Below are 20,414 nucleotides of genomic sequence, written 5' to 3' on the forward strand. Positions count from 1 at the left end.
GAATTTATGGAAATAAACTTGAATCGAATAGAATAGAATTGAATAAGCTTATACATTCAAGTTCAAGTTTGTAAAACATTTATTTTCCATCTTTTTCATGTTGTAAATTGCATGCATAAAGTTGTACAAGGAAGGCAGAACCTCAAAAAGCAGGGCTTGTGGTGAGCTGCCTAACAAAAACACACTACATCACAAACACAAGAAACGACAAAAACACAATATAATAATAGTTCCCATGGCAATATTAATATGAGATATTCCTCGAAGAAAAATATTGCAGTCTAACAGAGGGGCTACAGTAAGTGTGAAAATATGTGACGAGCTACAGCCAAACAAAAGTTTGACTGTGCAAAATTTGACTGTGCAAAAGATATATGAAACAGATGAAGACATATATGCATACTAGCAAAAATACTAAGTTATGCTTCAGTTGAGGAAAAAAAAAATGAATTGAGAGGTCCACTTAAAAGCATGCTTATATACTGTGAAACACTCAAAAGAGTTCGTATGAAATACTTATATGCAAATACTTAATACAAAAATAATTTAAGACAGGACAGAACAAAACAGGAGAAACAAAACAACATGACACAACTTGACAAAATAAATGGAAAGAATGGAAGGAAAGAAAAAAAGAGAATGCCTTCATGCTAAACAAGGGAAGCGGAAGAGGGAATTGAGGAGGTGCTTCAGTGCTGCACGCAGCAACTGAAGCAATATTGATGAAAACCTCAATAATGATTATAAGAAAATCAGAATCCTTCCTACATTTCAATATTTTTAGTGTTTTGGTTAATTCCATGTGCTTCCCTGTTTACATAGAAACTCCCTAACAATATATGATATCACAGTAGTAGAATGGTGTAAATGAAATGTCAGGTGTTTCTCAAATTTTGATTTTTTGAATGAAAAATGTAGTATACCTTCTATATTGAATGTTGCCTGAGCATAAAAGGACTCAAATATTTTGGAGATACTAAATTTTACACGAAAATATTCTCTTCCACAAAAACGAGCAACATTAATTTAAATTGGGCAAGCATGAAAAGCTAATTGTGCCTGTGAAGTTTTCACTTGTACATTTATTCAGAAAAATTCTCCACATGTATCTTTGGTAATCTCAATGGTGGCAGGATAGCAATGTCAGTGAAAAGCTAAATGATGTGAGCTTCTCTAACTTTTTTGTATTGTTTATAATTCTACTAAATCTAAAACGCCCAGTCATGGATTACATTGCTACTTGCAACTATATATTTGTGTGTGTGTGTGTGTGTTTTCTCATGTACTGAGTTTGAAGGTGTGCTTAAATGCCAGTGATGTGTTTGTGGAGCTTCACATTAGCAGTTGTAAATTCAACAATGGTTTGAGTGGTTTTTACCAGCATCCTTTCTATCTGTCACCCGTCTGGCGCAGCGTTGGTGACAAACGGCATGATATGGGCCCTGAATGGTCAATTTGCTTTCATCACGAACGCAAGAAACTGCTCTCTTGTAAGGGACGAAATCGGCCAAAGGTTCATGGCTCTCTTCAGGACAAGCAACCTGTTTGTGAGTGCTGTGTTTCTTTAGCCATGTATGTGACCACAGGCACCTCTTAACTTTTAATAACCTCACTTGATTTTTTTTTTCATCAGCATTCTGTAACCTGTCCATAATTAATGTAGTTGTAAATTTTAAAGCATACCCACTCACATGTGTAGCAATGTGCCTCTGTCCAACTTGGAAAGTCATGGTGATACAAGAGGGATTAAAAATGGGAATTAACCCCAAATATACATGTGAATTGAGAGAATGCAGCAATATTATTAGAACACATCTGTGAAAGTTTGAGGAAAATCGGGCAATCCATTCAAAAGTTATTTATTTTTGGCATTTCGTGATGAGACCGCTGGATCAGACGACTACTACAGATCATGACATCACATATTATGTAATACGATGTAAAGAAAATATAAAGAAAATCCCACAAAATATCATATCATATGAAAAGTACACATTCCTGGACTTATTACTGACATATGTCAAGGGAAATATCATTCCCCCTGCTTTCTGAAAGGGTAAGTCTAGTACTCTTTCATTATACTAGCAAAGTGAAAAAAGTTCAATTTTCTTTATATTTTCCTTTCCAGTCTTCTCATTCAGCAATGGCTGCACTAGAACAATGCATAACTTTTCAATATTTTTGGATTTTCCACAAACCAAAATTCGTCATTGTGTTTTACTAATGATGCTGCATTTGGGCCCTCAAGCATACATATTTGGATTTCATATCTCTTTTATGTGTGGATCATATGTGAACTAACACAATAAAAGCCTGATAAAGTCATTAAACATACATTTCTTGGGTTTGATTACATTTCCAATTCTCCAATTCCAAGCTCTTCAATGCTTCATTGCTTTTCTCTTTTTTATTGAAAAAAAAAATTCACCAAAGTGGTAAAGAATTTCTGATACTAGATAAATCCAGTTTTGCCAACTTAAACAGGCAGAAGTTTCTTCTGAAAGGATAATAGAATATTACACTTTAGAAAAATATCAAATTTGATATTCATGCATGCATATGATCAGAGAGCACTAGTGCCTAAAGCTATTGTGTGCTTACTCCTTGGTCACCATCATCCCATTCAACATTTTTAAAATATTTGCATTTATATTTACGAGATCTGCGAAAGAGCTTTTTGACAGGGTCGTCGCACGTGTCAGAGATGGTAGCTGTGCTCATCGTCATGTGAATCTTTTTATTGTCATCCAAACAGAAACTGTGCCTGAATGATTCGACGAATAGGTGTCAATTGTCGGACACCATGGTGGTCTGTCCCCCAGACCCTGATGAGGGCCCATCAAGGCGCAGAAAAAGAAGGAGCATCGATTCTGACCTATCAGAGGTCTCAGTCTCTGTCACCATGACAACAAGGAGGTATGTAGGGTTCCTTATGTCTGTTTGTTTGTGTGAATGTGTGTGTGTGTGTCTATGTCTGTGTCTATGTCTGTGTGTCTGTATTTTGGGTTTTGCCCTTTTCAAAAATTTCTCTATGCCCATGGTAATGAAGGCAAAATCTTCTCCTTTTTTTTTTTTTTTTTGGGGGGGGGGGGGGATAACTTCTGCAGGTTGTCTGTAGGCCTATATCTTGTCTTGTCTGGATTGGTATTGTGAGTGTACTACCATACAACAGTTCACAGAAAGGAGAAGTACAAGACAGAGAACTAGTCTGACTAGGGAGGTGGAAATTTATCTTCTAAATTCAGACTTGAAGATAACGTGTCATAAATGTCTCAAAGTATTTGGCATTATTTCACTGATCTGTGTGCATGGATGTCTTTTGTCCATTCAATATCCTGATTTCGTACATACTTGGCAGTCTTGTATGAATTAGTCAGATGTCACGATGCAAGGATGAGTTATGTAATGGCACTGTTTTGGCAGTGGCTTGAGTGATTTTTCATACATTCATATTTTCATTTTTTCTTTCAATCCTGTGAAATGGAGGATGCTTCCATCAACTTGATTTTGTTTTTCTTTGGCACAGTGATGAAGAAAATGTGTTTCGATTAGATGCAAGTACTAAATGTTTCATATGTGACTCAATCTGGAGTACTGTGAAAGTAATACTACGTTACACTCTCGTTACAGAGATGATTATTTCAGAATTTGATGCTACGCTATGACTCGGTGATTTACCAACATACTTGTGGTCATAAGTTTTCTGGATTTATTCTGGTACACTCACTAGCAATCTCTTGACATTGTATCTCTCATTGTTAAAAGGAAACCAAAGCCCAAATATAAATGTGGATTTAGTGAAAGCAACAATATCTGTAGAACACATCAGTAAAATTTGGAGGAAAACCAGAAATCCATTTAAAAGTTATCATCTCTGGATAAGGAGACTCTAAATTTGAAAACGTCACTATGGACAACAATGAATGAAATATAAAGAAAATGCAATATTTATTCAATTCTCTAGCATGATGAAAGAGAGCCTGCCTTAACTCTTTCAGAAAGCAGGGAGAATATCTTCACCCTTATCATATTATGTTAGTAATAAGTCAATGGAATGTACACTTTTTATGACAAATGAACTTTTGTTGAATGCTCCTTATATTTTCTTTATATTTTTGCTCATAATGACATCATAAAGTGCAGTAGTCGTCCTATCCAGTGATGATGACACCAATACTTTAAAAACTCCTAATTTTTGAGCAAATTGTCCAATATTCCTCAAACTTTCCCTGATTTAGTAGTCCTTTAACAGTGAATGTGTCTTCATTAAAAATTCATCTTTTCTGAAGTGACAAGGATTCCAGATCAGCAAACAAGGGCCTCTTCCGACGATGATAGACTCAACGATGAAACATGTCAAGCTCATGGGATTTGCTTTTTCTTTCGTTGTAGGACGGACTCAACACCCCCAGCGTTCTTCAGCAGCTTTACCTCGAGCGTCGCCAATTTGTGGAGTGAGGAAAACGTGTCGCTCTCCCTCCCCAACCTGACGGCGATTCTCGATCCCAGCAGGTCCGGTCTGAGCGGCTTCGAGCCTATGTGCAATCCTCAGATGATATCTGTCGGCTTGATGTGTTGTAAGTGGCAGAAAGCCCCCCCCCCCCCCCCCCCTATTGCAAGTCACAAAGATTCATATCACTATATTAATGTGTGATTGTTGATGTTGCTGTCAAAAATATTAATAATCATTGTTTAGACAATGAAACATTTATGAACAATCATCATTATCTATTCTAGTTCTTGTTCATTACCATATCAGTATTACTTACGACATGTGCAAAGGTGATCTTTATCAGATCAGTATTGAGCATTTGTCTTCAATATGGAACAAAGGAGCAAAAAGATCAAATTGTACCATTGAACAGACTAAGTGATTGAGGATAATTTTTAGGGATTGCTTGAAAAAGGTTTAAGTTGCATGTCCGCTGGTGCGAGATCATTATCCTCGTGCAGTGTAAACAGAGATATTCGTACTGTCTTTGCTATGAGCCAATAAATGCTGAAAATTGTGCTCTATCTATTGAGGATTCTGCCATGGTACATGATCATATGATTTGCATTGCATGATTTTACGTTAATTTTAATTTTTTTTTTTTTTTGAGGGGGGGGGGGGGGTAATTTTGCAGGCAATCAAAAAGATATTGAATACTTGGACACTAATTACTCATTAATTGTGACGGCCCCAGACCCTTTAATCTACAGTGTAGGTGTTAGTACTGGAAATCCTATACAAATAGTATAGTCTCAAGGAGAGTTGGTCCTGTATTGATTATGAACACATATTTGTTAGTGGATGAGATGAGTTGCAATCACAGAAAGTTCATATCTGCCTTAGATGTACATGTGTACACTTACACATAGCTAAGAAGTGATACCAGTCCCAGCCCGAGGCCTGAGATCTAAGACTAGACACTTATTACCTCCTCCCACAATTCAAACTGTAAAGCACTGCAGAGCAAAAACAAAACAAAACAAACAAAATGAAACAAAGCAAAGCAGAAACACCACCACCACACCACCAACAGCAACAAACAGCAAAAAACAACAAACAGCTAGAAACTGCAAAAAACAGAAACAAAACAAAACAAAGCAAAAACACCACCACCAACAACGAAAACAACAAAAAACAAAAAACAGCCAGAAAGAGCAAAGACAAAAACAGAAACAAACAACATTTCATACTTGCGCTCAGATAAAAAAAACTAAGTATGTTTAAAAAATAATTGTCTTAAAACACAAAAATCATGATTTTTTTTAAACAAAAAAAATGCATGTGCCAATCGTATTAAATGAAATTATGAAAAATATATAGGAATTTTGTTCAAAAAGCATATTTTCTTACTCTTTGGATATAACAAAAACATACTAAATATCATGAAAAATGTACAAATTGGCAACTCTGCCAATCTCCTCCCACTTGCACAAAGTGAGCTGCCCTCCGGGGACCTACCAGACCGACCCACTGAACTGCAGGCCGTGCAGCAAGGGGTCGTACCAGCATCTGCCTGCTCAGACCAAGTGTAAACTCTGTGGAGCTGGCAATTCAACCAGAGCGTCGGGCGCCTTCTCGGCTGACCAGTGCCAAGGTAATGCTCCATCAGCAATAAGCAAGGCAACAACAGTGGATGCACTCCTGAAAAAGACTCACCCAAGTTTTCAAATCTTGTGTAAAAACATGATATTGCATAACTTGGCTTGTTTATGCTCTCTTGTGAAAGAAAAAAAAATCATTCATATTTTGGGACTACAAACTGGCATGCATAAAGTGAAAAGAAAGTCTCCCATTTCCTGTAGTTTTTACATTAGTTCTGCTTAAAATTTATTTCACTATTTATTTTTGATGAATTATTCAGTTGACGTGCGTATAGAATATGGACGTACTCTTGCACCTGTATTTGAACTGTAGATGTTACCATATGCAAAGACTGGCTCTCTGCCTTATGGCGGGAGAGCTCCTACGAGTCTAACTTTGAGGCCATTTTCTGAAAATCTCCTCCCATTCTGCTTGAGTTTTAAATTTCTCAAGCTTTGCTTTGATGTAAATCGTATGACAAATCTATGATTGCTTTTCTTTCTAACAGCGAGAAGCTACATAATTGTAGATGTATGACTTTTCACGCAAAACAGTGATAGTAACTTAGAATTTACTCGTAAGTCCAGTCGGGAACACCACTCAATGGGCAATCACCACATTAAATGCAAGCAGGCTACATGTGATAGGAATGGAATCCCGAGAAACGTTTTCTAGATTCGTTTGGGCGAACTTTGTGCGTTTGAGCAGAATACATGCCATTTGGTGATTTATCTGTCGGTTTTGGCGGGTTTGTGCGTTTGAGTAGAATGTGAGAACTTACTTGGCACGCCGTCAACTGAGTCAGGTGTGTGAACATGGCACATGAAGAGTTGAGAGATTCTTGGGGGGTTGGAGTCTCTGCATAATGTGATCAAAATATCATGTCTCATGTATCACAAGCTGATGTGAATTAAAGCCCCAGGGTAAGATGTTTTGGCTATTGGTGAATTAATGAAGAAAACAATAATGAATCACACATTTGATGACTACAAAACAGATATTGGTTGCAGCAAACGTTAGAAAAAAAATAAAAAAATTCAGAGAGATCGTTTTGCCACAGAGCAGAGCAGAGTTTTTTCCACACAGTGCATATTGACAATTATTTCACTTTCGTTACCTTAGCTCCCATTGCAATGCATCATTACTGTAAGTTTACAATTTGTCAGTTAAGAATGATAAGGGCGTTAAGTTGCCACTAAACCCAGAGTGTTCGAGAAAACTTAACGCCCTTCTCATTCTCAACAGACAAATTATTGTTGTTTTCTCTGTACAAATGTACATGTATCATTTCTGTCACTGAAGAAAGTGAGATTTACCGTTAAATATAATATTACTGTGGAAAAATGAAATAAATTTAGACTTGGACTTGAACTCTTAAACTGTCTTATCCTTATCTTTGTATGACTGCGTGAAGATATGTGCCAGCCAGGTACATATTCATACCTTGGGCTGGAACCAGGCTGCTTAGCTTGTGCTGTTGGAACGTACCAAAATCGGCGCGGGCAGAGAGGCTGTTCGCCATGTCGAGTGAACACTACGACAGCACGTGAAGGGTCAACATCGTCATCGGATTGCATGGGTAAGTTGTATTCTTGTGTTTTGTGTGTGTATGTTTGTGAGTGTGTATGTGTGCTGAAGGCAAAGGTTTAGCTTTATGTGCGATAACAACAGCAACAACAAATGTGATGAGTTCAAAGGTCATGTGTAAGTTGTTCCTGTTTAAAGGGTAGGGAACATGGTGAAATGTTTAGCTGTTGATTACTCCACCATGATTCTCCAGACCAACAGTCAGAATTATCCAAGCCTAGAAGTTGTGCATGGATGCAGTCAAAGTTGTCAAAAATTAAACTTTGCATCTTTGCATAAACATTTCCTGAAATCTGTCTCACTTTCAGTTAGTATGATGGCAATCAGTCATTATTGGTAGACTGCGCCTCACGTCCACACATGGAAAAGTAAATACAAGAAAAAGAAGAGGAAACAAAGAAATTAAAGGAAGGGAAGGAAATGTATGCAATACAAATTTAGTATTAAAGGGAATGATAAGGGCGAATTAGTCAAATTGTGATGTTCTACCCTTTCTTTTTGTCAATCAGACCCAGCCGACATAGTGTCCACATTGTCAACATTGGCCACTGGAACCACAACTCAAGGTGAGTTATTTTTTATTTTGTTTAATTTTTTTCTTTGTCAATAAAGGAAACAAGTGTTAGATACATTGTCATTATGTGATACAGTAAATGATCCAGCCTCTAGCTGACACCTCACTTAAGCAAGTGTCGCTCCTTCAGAAATATGCTGTTTAAACAAGCTACGTCTCTTCTTTTTCTTGCTTTATCTCCCCCATCTCTATCTATCTATCTATCTATCTATCTATCTATCTTTCTTTCTTTCTTTCTATTTATCTGTCTGCTGTATCTATCTATCTATCCATCTATATATATTTATATCTATTCATCTATCTATATATCTGTCTATATACCTTTCATAACTAGAAGCTTGCTTCGTTATAGTTCGTGAAAAAATAAGTAGATTAATAAATATATATAATCATTTTAAGATATGATATGATATATATTTACTCATGTCTGCACCCATTTGATGCAAATTGTGGGAAATAGAAGAGCAAAGAAGAGACTTAAAGGTGCATAGTCCCGGTAGTGTAGAAGGCGCTGTTGATGATACTGCCGATCACTGTTAGCATTGATACAAAGATTACTAAAGTTGAGCTGTCATCAAGAGTAAAGTGCGTAGGTTTTGCTAAGTAACGTTGCCTTCGTTGTCTTCTCTGCGCATCGCACAGTCTGCAGTAATGCCAGGGTGCGTGCGTATGTGCTTGTTTTTATGACATCACAAAAGAAGTTTGCTAAAGTGGTCATCCCCCTCAGCCAAATCATGAGCCAAACTGTGATCAGACCACTGAATACAGTGAATCTGACTTCTTTGGACACAGGGAAGTGGGCCACAGCGTAAGCGCTAAAGAGGAGTCGATAGTGTAGGTCTCTCTAGGAAACTTGCGCTGTACTCCTGCGTACGCATTTGACAAAAAAACCGGGACCATGCACCTTTAATCTAGCCCTACATTAACAACTGAACAAGGTTTGATTCCAATGATAGATTTCCATATATCATAAAAATCATCAAGTCTAGCTCTTCATGTTTTAAGGATAGAATCATGTGTTCTTGATTGGTAACTGCCCACAGCTACCACTGCCACCCAGCCATCAGCCAGTGTCGCCAAGACAACCAAGCCCGTCCCCACAGATACAATGACGGGCAAGACTATTCCCGGCAAAAAGGGAGCCCAGAAACGGAAAGGGGGCAGCATGGGATTGATCATTGGCATCTTGTTTGGGGTCCTGGTCTTGGCAGCCATCATAGCCGTCATTGTTGTTGTCTGGCGCAGAAATTCAAGACAGTAAGAGCGATGAATGACGTTAATTGATGGTGCAACTGCATGCTGGAGTTTGTGTATGAATGCGGGGAATATAAAGTAAATTTCAGAATTGTTGTCACTTTAAATCATTTTCTTTTTGAATGAAAATTTATGCCCAAATGATGACAGGAATAGCATGTACATGTAGCTTTTGTTGGGAACTCAAACAGACAAAATCATCAATTTAGCTCTAAAATTCAAATTCTTTGGCCGGCATTACTTGCACGGTTTTAATCCATGTTCTTTACGATTTACATTATCACGAGGAGTAAAAAAAAACCTCATTCAGTTAATAACTCTGCAAGTCATTTACATGGCAAATTTTTCAATACTTTTTTCCGATGCAATGTAGAGTTAAGCACCAGATATTCTTCGACCAAGGTCTAATAAGCTGTTCAAGTTGTTGATTTCAAGTTGATTTATTTCATCTCCAACAAATTAGGGATATACAATGAAATGTTCGCATATGCAAAAAATGACTAAAGTCTAAGAGAACACACCTGGAACATTCCAGTTTTACTATAGTGCCATATCACTTCACGACTTTCTTCTCTTTCCGCTCAAACATTGAAAGGATTCCCATGATGAAGCTGACCAACATCACCCTCTCGTCTCCCGAGGACTATGATAGCGACGACGATATCGCAGATGGCAGGTACCATCAGTTCCGCGAGACGGATGATTTTGACTTGGAGCGTGTCACCCTAGAACCAGAGGACCACTTACAAGGTATGGGTGTGCCCCCCCCCTTCTTCCGACCCCGTCAAATGTTTGATCTAAAACTTAATGACCCTCTTAAAGTGTGGTTCCACACCATATTTATTGTGGCTTTAACTAACAGATTAACATCAAGTAAACAGTGACAGAGCAGTAGAGGTGTCATTAATATATAAAGAGAATTCCACAAGATTTCATATCTTTCAAAAAGTACCATCCCCTTCACTTGTTACTGACACATGTTAAGGGTAATATTGTTCCCCCTGCTTTCTAAAAGATGTATGAAAGTCAAGTGCGTTTTCATTTTATTGGAGGTATGAAAATGTGTTGAATTCTGTTTATACCTTTTTTCTATTTTTTTTTTCTGCAGTGATGCCATAAGCTGTAGTAGTCTTCTCATCCAGCCATGGTGGCACTGAAACTTTAAAAGTTCATAGCTTTTGAACAGATCATCGCAAATTTTCTCAAATTTTTACTGATGTGTTCCACTGCTATTGCTACATTCTCTCAATTCTCACAAATATTTGGGTGAACTTATCCTTTAAGCTGACAAGGCAGACAATGCACACAACATTCAAAGGAAGAAAGGAAAAGGAACTGGTAAATGAAGCAAGACTATCATCCTTTAAGATCCAAACTGTGAAAAAAAAGACTTTATGTTCTATCATACCTTGCTAACTGCCCTTTAAAGAACTCACATACACTTTTCCCATCTTTGTTTTATCGCTTTCTCTCTCTGTCTCTATGTATCCTTGTGAACTGAATTCTGCCTTTCTACCCCACATCCCTCCAGTTAAGCGAAACAGTTTCAGCAATGCCCTATACGAGTCCATAGAGGATCCAAAACAGGACCAGGAATTCGGGCTAGTCCAGACCTCATTTCAGGATTTGTGAAGCTGTGGAAAACTTTGGTCCTAGATTGGATCAACAACGATTTGCTCCACAATGTATCTCATCTTTGTCTCAAAGACATCCATCTATGCAAGTACAATGTACATGAAAGTTGTGGTTATGGATTTGTTTGTTGTTGTTGTTGTTGTTTTTTTAACGTGTCGCTGATGACTTTGCGCCAGATTTTGTTTGTAGACACTTTTACGTCTTGCCATCCTGTATCACACACAAGTAGATTTGAATTGCTGTCATTTTGGGGGAGTAGATTGGACTTTTAGATTGTTTTTGTAGGTCCTCCTTGACTGACTAAGTAAATATGTGCAGTACATTAATTGCAGGTTTGAAACATTTCTTATTACTTCATTTTGAGGATGACAAGGGCATGTAAATCAATTTTTAAGAACAAGAAAGTTTTTTTTTTTTTTTTACCAATGTGATAGTTGAAACAAGTGCTTTTGCTGATATCTTTTATCATTTCTCTTATGTCAGTTGAACAATGAGTTGACATTGTATGATAAATCTTTACTTTTGTTTCAAAGAAATTGACCTCAACAATTAGCTGAATTTTGAAAGTCAGTGATCTTTATTAGATATGTATTGAAATATGTGAGTCAGTTTCTTTTCAATTGGAATAATGTTTACAGGTAAATAAATTTATAAGAAAATGCTGAAAGTTCTCTTAATTTTCTCCTCATCATTTACAGTTTATTCGTGTTTGATACTTATTAGATTTTAAGTGGATTCCATGTCAAACTGTACATTGATGGTCAACATTTTCTACAATATATATATATATTTCTTTAGGATTTTGACAAGAAAATAATGATTATCTTGCTACAGTACATCAACATCACATATGGTAGCAATATATCTATTTTTTTCTTCTTTTTTTTTTTTTTAAAGTCAGTATGATTCCTTTACGTTTACGTGCTAACTTCTGACTTCCATGTGAACATTGAGAACTCAGTTAGGGAGGTGTGTCAGTATAATCAATGTGGGAGTAGAAAGTGATGTCTGTTTGTGTGTAAAAAAAAACCTGATGATTTGTTTGATTTCTCGTCAATGAAGTGTCAACTACTGATACCCATAAGCTTTGCAATAGCCATGCAAACTGTATTGTGATAGCACTACATATATTCTTCCATTTTTTTGTATCGTGATGAAACTGCCTTAATTTTATTGGAACTTTGGTATCAAACGAGAGCACCGCTGTAAAGTGTTAATATCATGGTGTAACATTTTCAAAACACTTATTTAACCTCCGTAAACAGAAGGAGATGTTACTTTATATGAAACACATCATGTTTGTAAGATTTTCAAAGAGATATTGCATCACGACTGAGGAAGAATGGTCAGTTTTGTAAAATGTAGCTAGGGGCACTGAATACCATTTTTAGCCGTCATGAAATCTGTGTATATGAAGGAATGTTTTATGCTTAAGATATGCTGCTGAACAGATCCAGCTTTATGCAGTGCACCCAATTCACTGAGCCCAGTTTTTAGCCATGTTTGAACTGTGCTGTTATGAATTCATAATTGCTCACATCAATCCCTATTACAATTAAAGTTTACTAGATCCAACATTTTCCATTCCAAGCAATGTCAGAATTCGTCTGCGATGCATGTAAACAAATCACAGAGTATGGGCTTGCCAGTTATATTTAAGCACATTTTGATGTAAGGTGAAGGCCCATGCATTGTATTAGCATAGTATTTTAGGACTCAGTCATTATAATTAAGGGTGGTCTTTTGTAATTGGAACCATAAGCTCTTACTCTCTCGTCCCGAGAGAATGATGGCAATTGTATACTTATTGAATAGAGTTCAAATTCATGTACATTCCATTGTCACTGCAATAATACATAAAAATGATGTGTTTAACAAGAGTATGCATTCATTTTTTGTTTCACTTTGTTTTAAAATGCAAGAATATTCTGATTTCTGCCATGTATATATAGAAGGAAGATCTGATTCATAAATTTGATGCCAATTTATGTATATATGATAAATATATATATGTTTGACATCCAAGTCTGATCATGCTTGTAAAGTATGCCTCATTTTAAAACTGGAATGATGAGTACAGCTTAACTACTGCAGCTAGAAGAAAAATTTATTTGATGTCATGACATGTGATAAAATAGATTTATCTACAATCTATTTACCTTCATGTCAAGCTTGAGATCGCTGATAAAAAAAAGACACATTTGTCATAGTACTCATTAAGAGCTCTGTAGCATGATGACAATATAGTTTGGTGTTCATATGGCTTTTTTTTTTTAATCAGCATGACTTGGTGCTATAATTGTGTTGCATCATAGCTTAGTATGCATAGCAACCAAGGACTTATGCAAATAAGTAAAGCTTCAAGCAAACTTTTGTAAAGAAAATATTTTGCATTCATATGTGTTTAGAAGCATTACATGCATTTTAAATTCTTGTACATGATGAGCTATTTTCGCATTCTGAGTCTAGATCGAATAAATTTCCCTTGTTCATATTGATATGAATATCATTCATAGGGAAAGTACACAGAGGTGAAGTCTTTTTCATTCATTGCATAAGGAATTCATTTTTTAAACTATGTATATGAGTATGTGTGTATGAGCTGGAGGCCCTATATGTGACCCTGCATCACAAAACAAACAAAAAGGTGCCAGACATGAATTCTAAGTTAAGGGCAGATTCTGAAAGAGCAGACTCTAAGCTTTAAAATGATGTATAGCTCAATTGAAATGGACTCTTCTAACCTATCTAAATATTGGAAAGAAAGCACACACTCTGGAAAAGTGTGAACCGAGAAAAGAGGCTCTGAAGTATAGGGTCTATCTGTCTATTCAAGCGCTTAATCTTTACCAAACCGTGCTAGCTGTGCGATGAATGGGACAAGAAACAGGATGTAAACCACTGGGGCAACAACAATGAAGGAGTTATCAGATTAAATTGAAACTAAGCATGCTCTATTAGCACATTCTGACCATGATTAATACCAACTTTCAAAACAGTAGCCTTATCCCTTCAGAAGTTATCAGACTTGAAAGTGAAGAGTGTGCAAAGGGTTATCAAGAAATGAAATGGGGCCTCTAAGACATACCTGATCTTACTACTCTACAAAAAAAGAGTTGTAGAAATACTGCTGAAAATGCACTTTTCCATTCATTTTATGATCCCAAAGAATAATGTAGAAGGGTAGTTCTTTCAGAAAATATGAACAACTCAACATTGACTTAGTTGACCCTTTTCACCTTTTTTTAGTTCTTGCGTTAAATCAAGGGGTGCGACTTTTTGTTCGTTTTGTGATGCACGGTAACATATGGTAATGAAGGAGTTATCAGATTAAATTGAAATTAAGCATGCTCTATTAACACATTCTGACCATGATTAGTACCAACTTTCAAAACAGTAGCCTTATCCCTTCAGAAGTTATCAGACTTGAAAGTGAAGAGTGTGCAAAGGGTTATCAAGAAATGAAAAGGGGCCTCTAAGACATACCTGATCTCACTACTCTACAAAAAATAGTTGTAGAAATACTGCTGAAAATGCACTTTTCCTTTCATTTATGATCCCAAAGAATAATGTAGAAGGGTAGTTCTTTCAGAAAATATGAACAACTCAATATTGACCTAGTTGACCCTTTTCACCTTTTTTTAGTTCTTGCGTTAAATCAAGGGGTGCGACTTTTTGTTCGTTTTGTGATGCACGTTCACATATCGTAATCAGAAAGTTGTATACATGATATTTAATTTTACTTCGTACCATGAAAACAGTTATATTTTTTCATAATTACATGAGCAAATTTATAATATGTCTAAACATGAAAACCGGACTTCTATTATTGCGCTGCTGCCTTGGTTGTGTAGCATACTTCAATTTCAATTTCTTGATTTCAATTTATTTTCATATTTCTCAATGAAAAAAAAAAATCGCATCACATATAAAAAAGTAAAGTGATATACAATATCCGGCTAGGATGCACAATACACTATCATAAACATATCGAACATGGTGGTCAATCTTTGTAAGTTTGTATTTATACCGCAAGGCTGGAATCTTTTCCTTAAGAGGTAATAAAAATTATTGCTGCTGTCTTGGGTGTACAGCATACTTATCCTACACAGGAGGCTTGAATTTTTGTGTTATATCAGTACTGTAAAAGTGGAAATTTTCACACATTTTGTGCAACCAGAAACTGGTGGCAAAATAAAAGCATGTAAATACTTTTTTTCAGTAGTTACTGTCTTAATTCTGCAGAAATGAAGACATGCGAAACTCCTCTTACCCAGCTGAACGCGAAAATTTAGTTGAATGAAAATATCCACTTTTACAGTAATAAGAAATCAAGTGTTCATGAGTGTCTAATGCCAATGGATGAAAAGAAATCATTCTGACATACCAGTCTAACTTTGGTAGCAATTATATAAAGGCCATTTAAAACATAACAAGCATTAGGATGGCACAAGAGTAAAATGATGAATACCATCAAATTATCATATTAGTGGAAATGCCAAAAATAGATATGGAGAGTATTTTAGACATGCATGTGTGTGTGTGTGTGTGTGTGTGTGCGCGCGCGTGTGCGTGTGTGTGGGTGTGTATGTGTGTGTGTGTGTGTGGGACAAGGGAGGTATGATGTAGAGGGAGATGTTGAGAGGGTAGGTTCTTGTTTTCGTTTTGTTTTTAAATACGTGTTTATTTCATTTCATTTCTAATATGTTGCATATTCATTAATTCAAACCAGTTAGTTAATTGCTTTCTGTGAAGCAATAGACAGAAAAATGTTTTATTTATTGTTGTTGTTTTTTGTGAACACTCTAATCAACCCGGTATGTAAATTGGATGAAATAAAAATAAAACAAAAAGAATTCAGGGGGAATAGATATTAGTGAAAATCTGTCAGTTCAGTTCAGTTCAGTCCAATTTGACATTTATTTCTATCTATCCACATAACCGTCACAAAATATAATGTATACATTGTATAACTATTATTTCATCATTTGTAGAAAATGGTTCTAGGAACAGTACCCCCTGGAAAACCACCCTCCGGATAACTACCACCCGGATAATTACCCCCCAGGACAATTCCCCCCTAGGGCAACTACCCCCCGGACAACTACCCTCCAAGGGCAATTACCCTCCAGGGTAATTACCCCCTAGGACAACTACCCCCCGGACAACTACCCTCCTAGTATAGGGCAATCACCCCCAGGGCAATTCCCCCTTAGGAAAACTACCCCCTGGATAACTACCCCTCGGATAACTACCCCTGGATAACTACCCCCTCGGATAACTACCCCCTGGATATCTACCCCCCGGAAAACTACCCCCTGGGTAACTACCCCCCGGAGAACTACCCCCTGGATAACTACCCCCCGGAGAACTACCCCCTGGGTAACTACCCCCGGAGAACTACCCCCTGGGTAACTACCCCCAGGATAACTACCCCCCGGATAACTACCCCCCGGATAACTACCCCCCGGATAATTACCCCTCGGATAATTACCCCCCGGATGATTACCCCCCGGATAATCACCCCCCCCCCCCGGATAATTACCCTCCGGATAACTACCCCCCCCCCCGATAATTACCACCAGGATAATTATCCCCAGGTTAATTACCCCCTCCTCCGATAACTAGACCCCAGATAACTTCCACCCGATAACTACACCCTCCGATAACTTCCCATGGATGATTACCCCGGATAAGCAAGCCTACAACTCCCCCTCCCCTATAACTATCAAGACGAAAATTACCCCCAGGACAGTGCACCACGCCAATTACCCCCTGGGTAACTACCTCCCGGGTCATTGCCCCCCCCCCCCCCCCCATCTTACCTTTAATAAAAAGAATATCATTACTACAGGAAACGAAGTTCTTTGTATTATTTGCCAGGAATCACGGAGATGCCATACTGATACATCATTTTATGAAAACAACATCTTAAAGATTTACGATTTGTATCGTTTGCACTTAGGACAATTTATATAAAAGCTTAATTTCTCCCTCTGTATTTTGACTCTATGTTCATAAAAAAACGAAGCTGTCCCTTCATATCCTACCCGGTAATCCAGTAAATGTCAATGCCTTTAGCCAAACTATTTTCGCTAAATCTGTATTTTCTTTTACTGTTCCGAAATTTCGGATTTCTCTTGATAGTATAGTATAAAAGAAGTTTTAAGTTTGAATGCCTTTACCATTGAACTAAAGACATTTCGAAGAAATGTTACACTTCAGAATGAGTTAAACTTTTTGCAATATTTTTTTAACCACAATTGTCTATCGTTTACCACAACTCTATGTAACACTTCTTTATTTTGAGGAGCTTATATCTCATGCCTCACGTGCCCTGGTTTTGACCCATCACCTTCCTCTTCCCTCTCGCTTTTCTCTGTCCACCGTGAAGGTAGTCTATTCCTGTCATTCATAACTCACCTTTCCTCTTTCTCTCATTACAAGGGATTTATCTCGTGTGTGTTCATGTGCAGTGCACTCCCGTTAAAACGAAATGCTCAGGACCGGCAGTTTTTTTTTTTTCGTTTTAACGAAATTTCGTTGTAACCGAACAAATATAATATGCAATGTATAACGAAAAGAAGGAAACCACGCATAAAAAAATTCTGTTTGTTGAATCCTCATCATACGCTGGAAAGCTATGTGAAATGGGAGAATACCTTTTTAACTTCGTTTAAATATTACATTTTAAAAAGAGCATAAAGTTGTTTGTGTTGTCACACATGTGTAGAAAATGACGGTGTAGGATTTGGTTACAGTTCGCTATTCCAAAGGTTCTTTTCTTACTAAAGTACGTTACTCCGAAGACTCCTTATTCCGAAGTTTCGCCATTCCCGGGATTCCGATGGTTTGTTTATGTGAAGGTTCGCATTTCCGTAGAATCATTATTCCGAAAGTTCATAATTTAGATCAAAATAATATATTGTTCATTTTCCGAAGGTTCGTTGATCTGAAAATGAAATGAGGTTCGTCATTCTGAATGTTTATAAATCAAAAAAAGAAAAAGGTTCACTAGTCAGAAAGTCCGTTGTTCCGAAGGCTTTTTCATCCGAAAATGAAATAAGGTTCGTTATTCCGAAGAAATTTTGTTAATGAAAAAAAAATGAGAAAGGTTAGTTATTTCGAAGATTTATTTATCTTAAGACGATTATAAAGATTGCAATTCTTAAGTTTTGTAGTGTACTCTCCTTTTTCCACCATGGATTAACGATACTTTTTGTAATGTTCCCATTAACGAACGTTTTGAATTCCTATCATTTTCGGACTAACGAACCGTATAAGAATAAGAATAAGGACCATAATTTTATTATCGAATTAACGAACCTTTGGAATAACGCCAAAATGTGCTTAATAACAAACCCTCTTTCATTTCCGAACTAACGGACATTTAGTTGTATCAGAATCTGTGTGTTTTGTATTAAAGGACTTCAGAACAATGAAACAAACCTTATCTGAATTCAAATTATTTTATTACAACAACGCAAGTTCCCCTCGGAAACTTTGCGTGATACACGGAGTGAACATTCAATGATGCGTTCGCTCATGCAGAGACGCTTTAATAATGCTTGTTCCGCTACGCATTTTCGAATGCGCATTTCGTTATAACGGAGCGCATTTCTTTTGTTTTTCTTTGTCAGTGGCGCTCAGAAAAGACTTCGTGATAACGAAAATTTTGTTATAACCGTCTTCGTTATAAGCGAATTTTGTACCATAGACTTTAATGGTGATAATTTTGGGACCAGAAGTTTTGCTTCGTTATAACGAAATTTCGTTATAACCGTGTTCGTTGTAACGGGAGTGCACTGTATCTTTATTTGTGTACTTCGTCTCTGTCTTAATTTGCTTTCTTTGCATTGTTTCATCAATTTTGTAACTATTTTACTGTTATACCGTTAACGCTCATTTCAGAATTGCCCTACTGCATTATTGGGCATATTAACAACTAGTATATCAAGGATGTGGGAAGAGATTGTCACCTCCTTGGTATGATCACTGCAGAGCATTACCTCCCTTGACAATTACTCCTTATTAAAATTAGGCTCCAAACAATCACCCCTCTTACAAAACTCTCCCTCAGAAAATTACGTCTCTCATTGTTATTTTCGAACACGTTTGCTATTTGAATTGAAAAAAAAAACATTTTTTCATATCGTCTGGTTTTGGTCGAGACCTAACTTCAGGTTTTAAACATCTTTTGGGTGAGATAATTAGAAACCCCTTACGAAATGTTAAAGAGCATGTTATTCCAAGAAGGATTCAATTTTTTTGGAAAAAAAAATACTCTTGAAATGGCCGGGATAAAACAGAACAGCCCTATAATGTAAAAAGGATTCTGTCAACTACAACTCTCCCTAGATCTATTCAAAAAGAGGGTGCAGGACAAAAGACTTCGTTAACAACTAGGGGTGTTTTGTAAAAAAAAAAAAAAAAAGAAATACCGTTAAACTCGTAATATTTTACTCTTTCTAATGAGACTAACTTATATTTGAACTGGATTTCCTCTTAAAGTGTCGAGAACATTTAATTTGAAAACTAGCACAATTCTACTTGTATGTAAAACAAGCTGTAATTTTACTCTCATGACAGATTAGGGCACCTTTTGATAAAAGTTGCCAGTTATGATATCTTGTTAGTCTCTAATAATTTCAATAAAACCATGGGTTCTGCTTGATTGATAAGCTCGAGTCACTGACTTGTTACCATGGACCTGCTTTGATCGACCTACAACGATTGGTAATTGTGTGGAACTGACAGCTTGTCAGGACTGATAACTTTCATAAAACCGTGCCCGGATCCTATCAGAAATTATGGCTTTATATCGAAGAGTCCCTCGCTAATGTTAAGGGAATATGAATTGCAGTGAAATCAACTCTCCTTTTCTTATGTTTATCGTCTATCATGTGTTATAACGGTAGAAAATAAATGACAAGCCAAAATAGTGATGACAGTGTAAGAGAAAGGTGCATCTTCTGATATGGTGTTATGAACTTATGGAAAATATACGACGGGTGGTAACTTTCGGGGGGCGGGGAGGGAGGGTTGTCCAGTAGGTAAGTATCAGGAGGGGGCGGGGGGGGGGGGGTTCGGGGTATGGTTAATGGGGGGGGGGGGGGGGGGGGAGGGGTAGTAATCCGGGTGGTAGTTATCCTGGGGGTAGTTATCCGGGGAGTAATTATCCGGGTGGTAGTTGGGGGTAGTTATCCGGGGGGTAGTTATCCGGGGGGTAGTTATCCGGGGGGTAGTTATCCGGGGGGTAGATCTCCGGGGGTAGTTACCCAGGGGGTAGTT

The 20,414-nt window shown here is 37.2% G+C and overlaps 1 protein-coding gene across 1 annotated transcript in view; it reads left to right on the top strand.

Moving 5' to 3' along the window:
• The window catches only part of LOC139709827 (uncharacterized), a 106,665-nt gene extending 95,445 nt beyond the window's left edge, over positions 1-11,220 (top strand). Inside the window, exons 38-46 of the mRNA XM_071621787.1 lie at positions 1,414-1,547; positions 2,756-2,916; positions 4,393-4,577; positions 5,928-6,086; positions 7,488-7,652; positions 8,170-8,226; positions 9,278-9,491; positions 10,084-10,238; positions 11,020-11,220. Coding sequence (XP_071477888.1) covers positions 1,414-1,547; positions 2,756-2,916; positions 4,393-4,577; positions 5,928-6,086; positions 7,488-7,652; positions 8,170-8,226; positions 9,278-9,491; positions 10,084-10,238; positions 11,020-11,120 — 1,331 coding nt within the window. The 3' untranslated portion in view covers positions 11,121-11,220. The remainder of the gene's footprint in view (positions 1-1,413; positions 1,548-2,755; positions 2,917-4,392; positions 4,578-5,927; positions 6,087-7,487; positions 7,653-8,169; positions 8,227-9,277; positions 9,492-10,083; positions 10,239-11,019) is intronic.
• Positions 11,221-20,414: the final 9,194 nt, after the last annotated feature.

This window comes from Diadema antillarum, unplaced genomic scaffold, assembly GCF_040938485.1.
Source record: "Diadema antillarum isolate AM-2024a unplaced genomic scaffold, OU_Dant_1.0 seq00001473_RagTag, whole genome shotgun sequence".
Classification (NCBI taxonomy): domain Eukaryota; kingdom Metazoa; phylum Echinodermata; class Echinoidea; order Diadematoida; family Diadematidae; genus Diadema; species Diadema antillarum.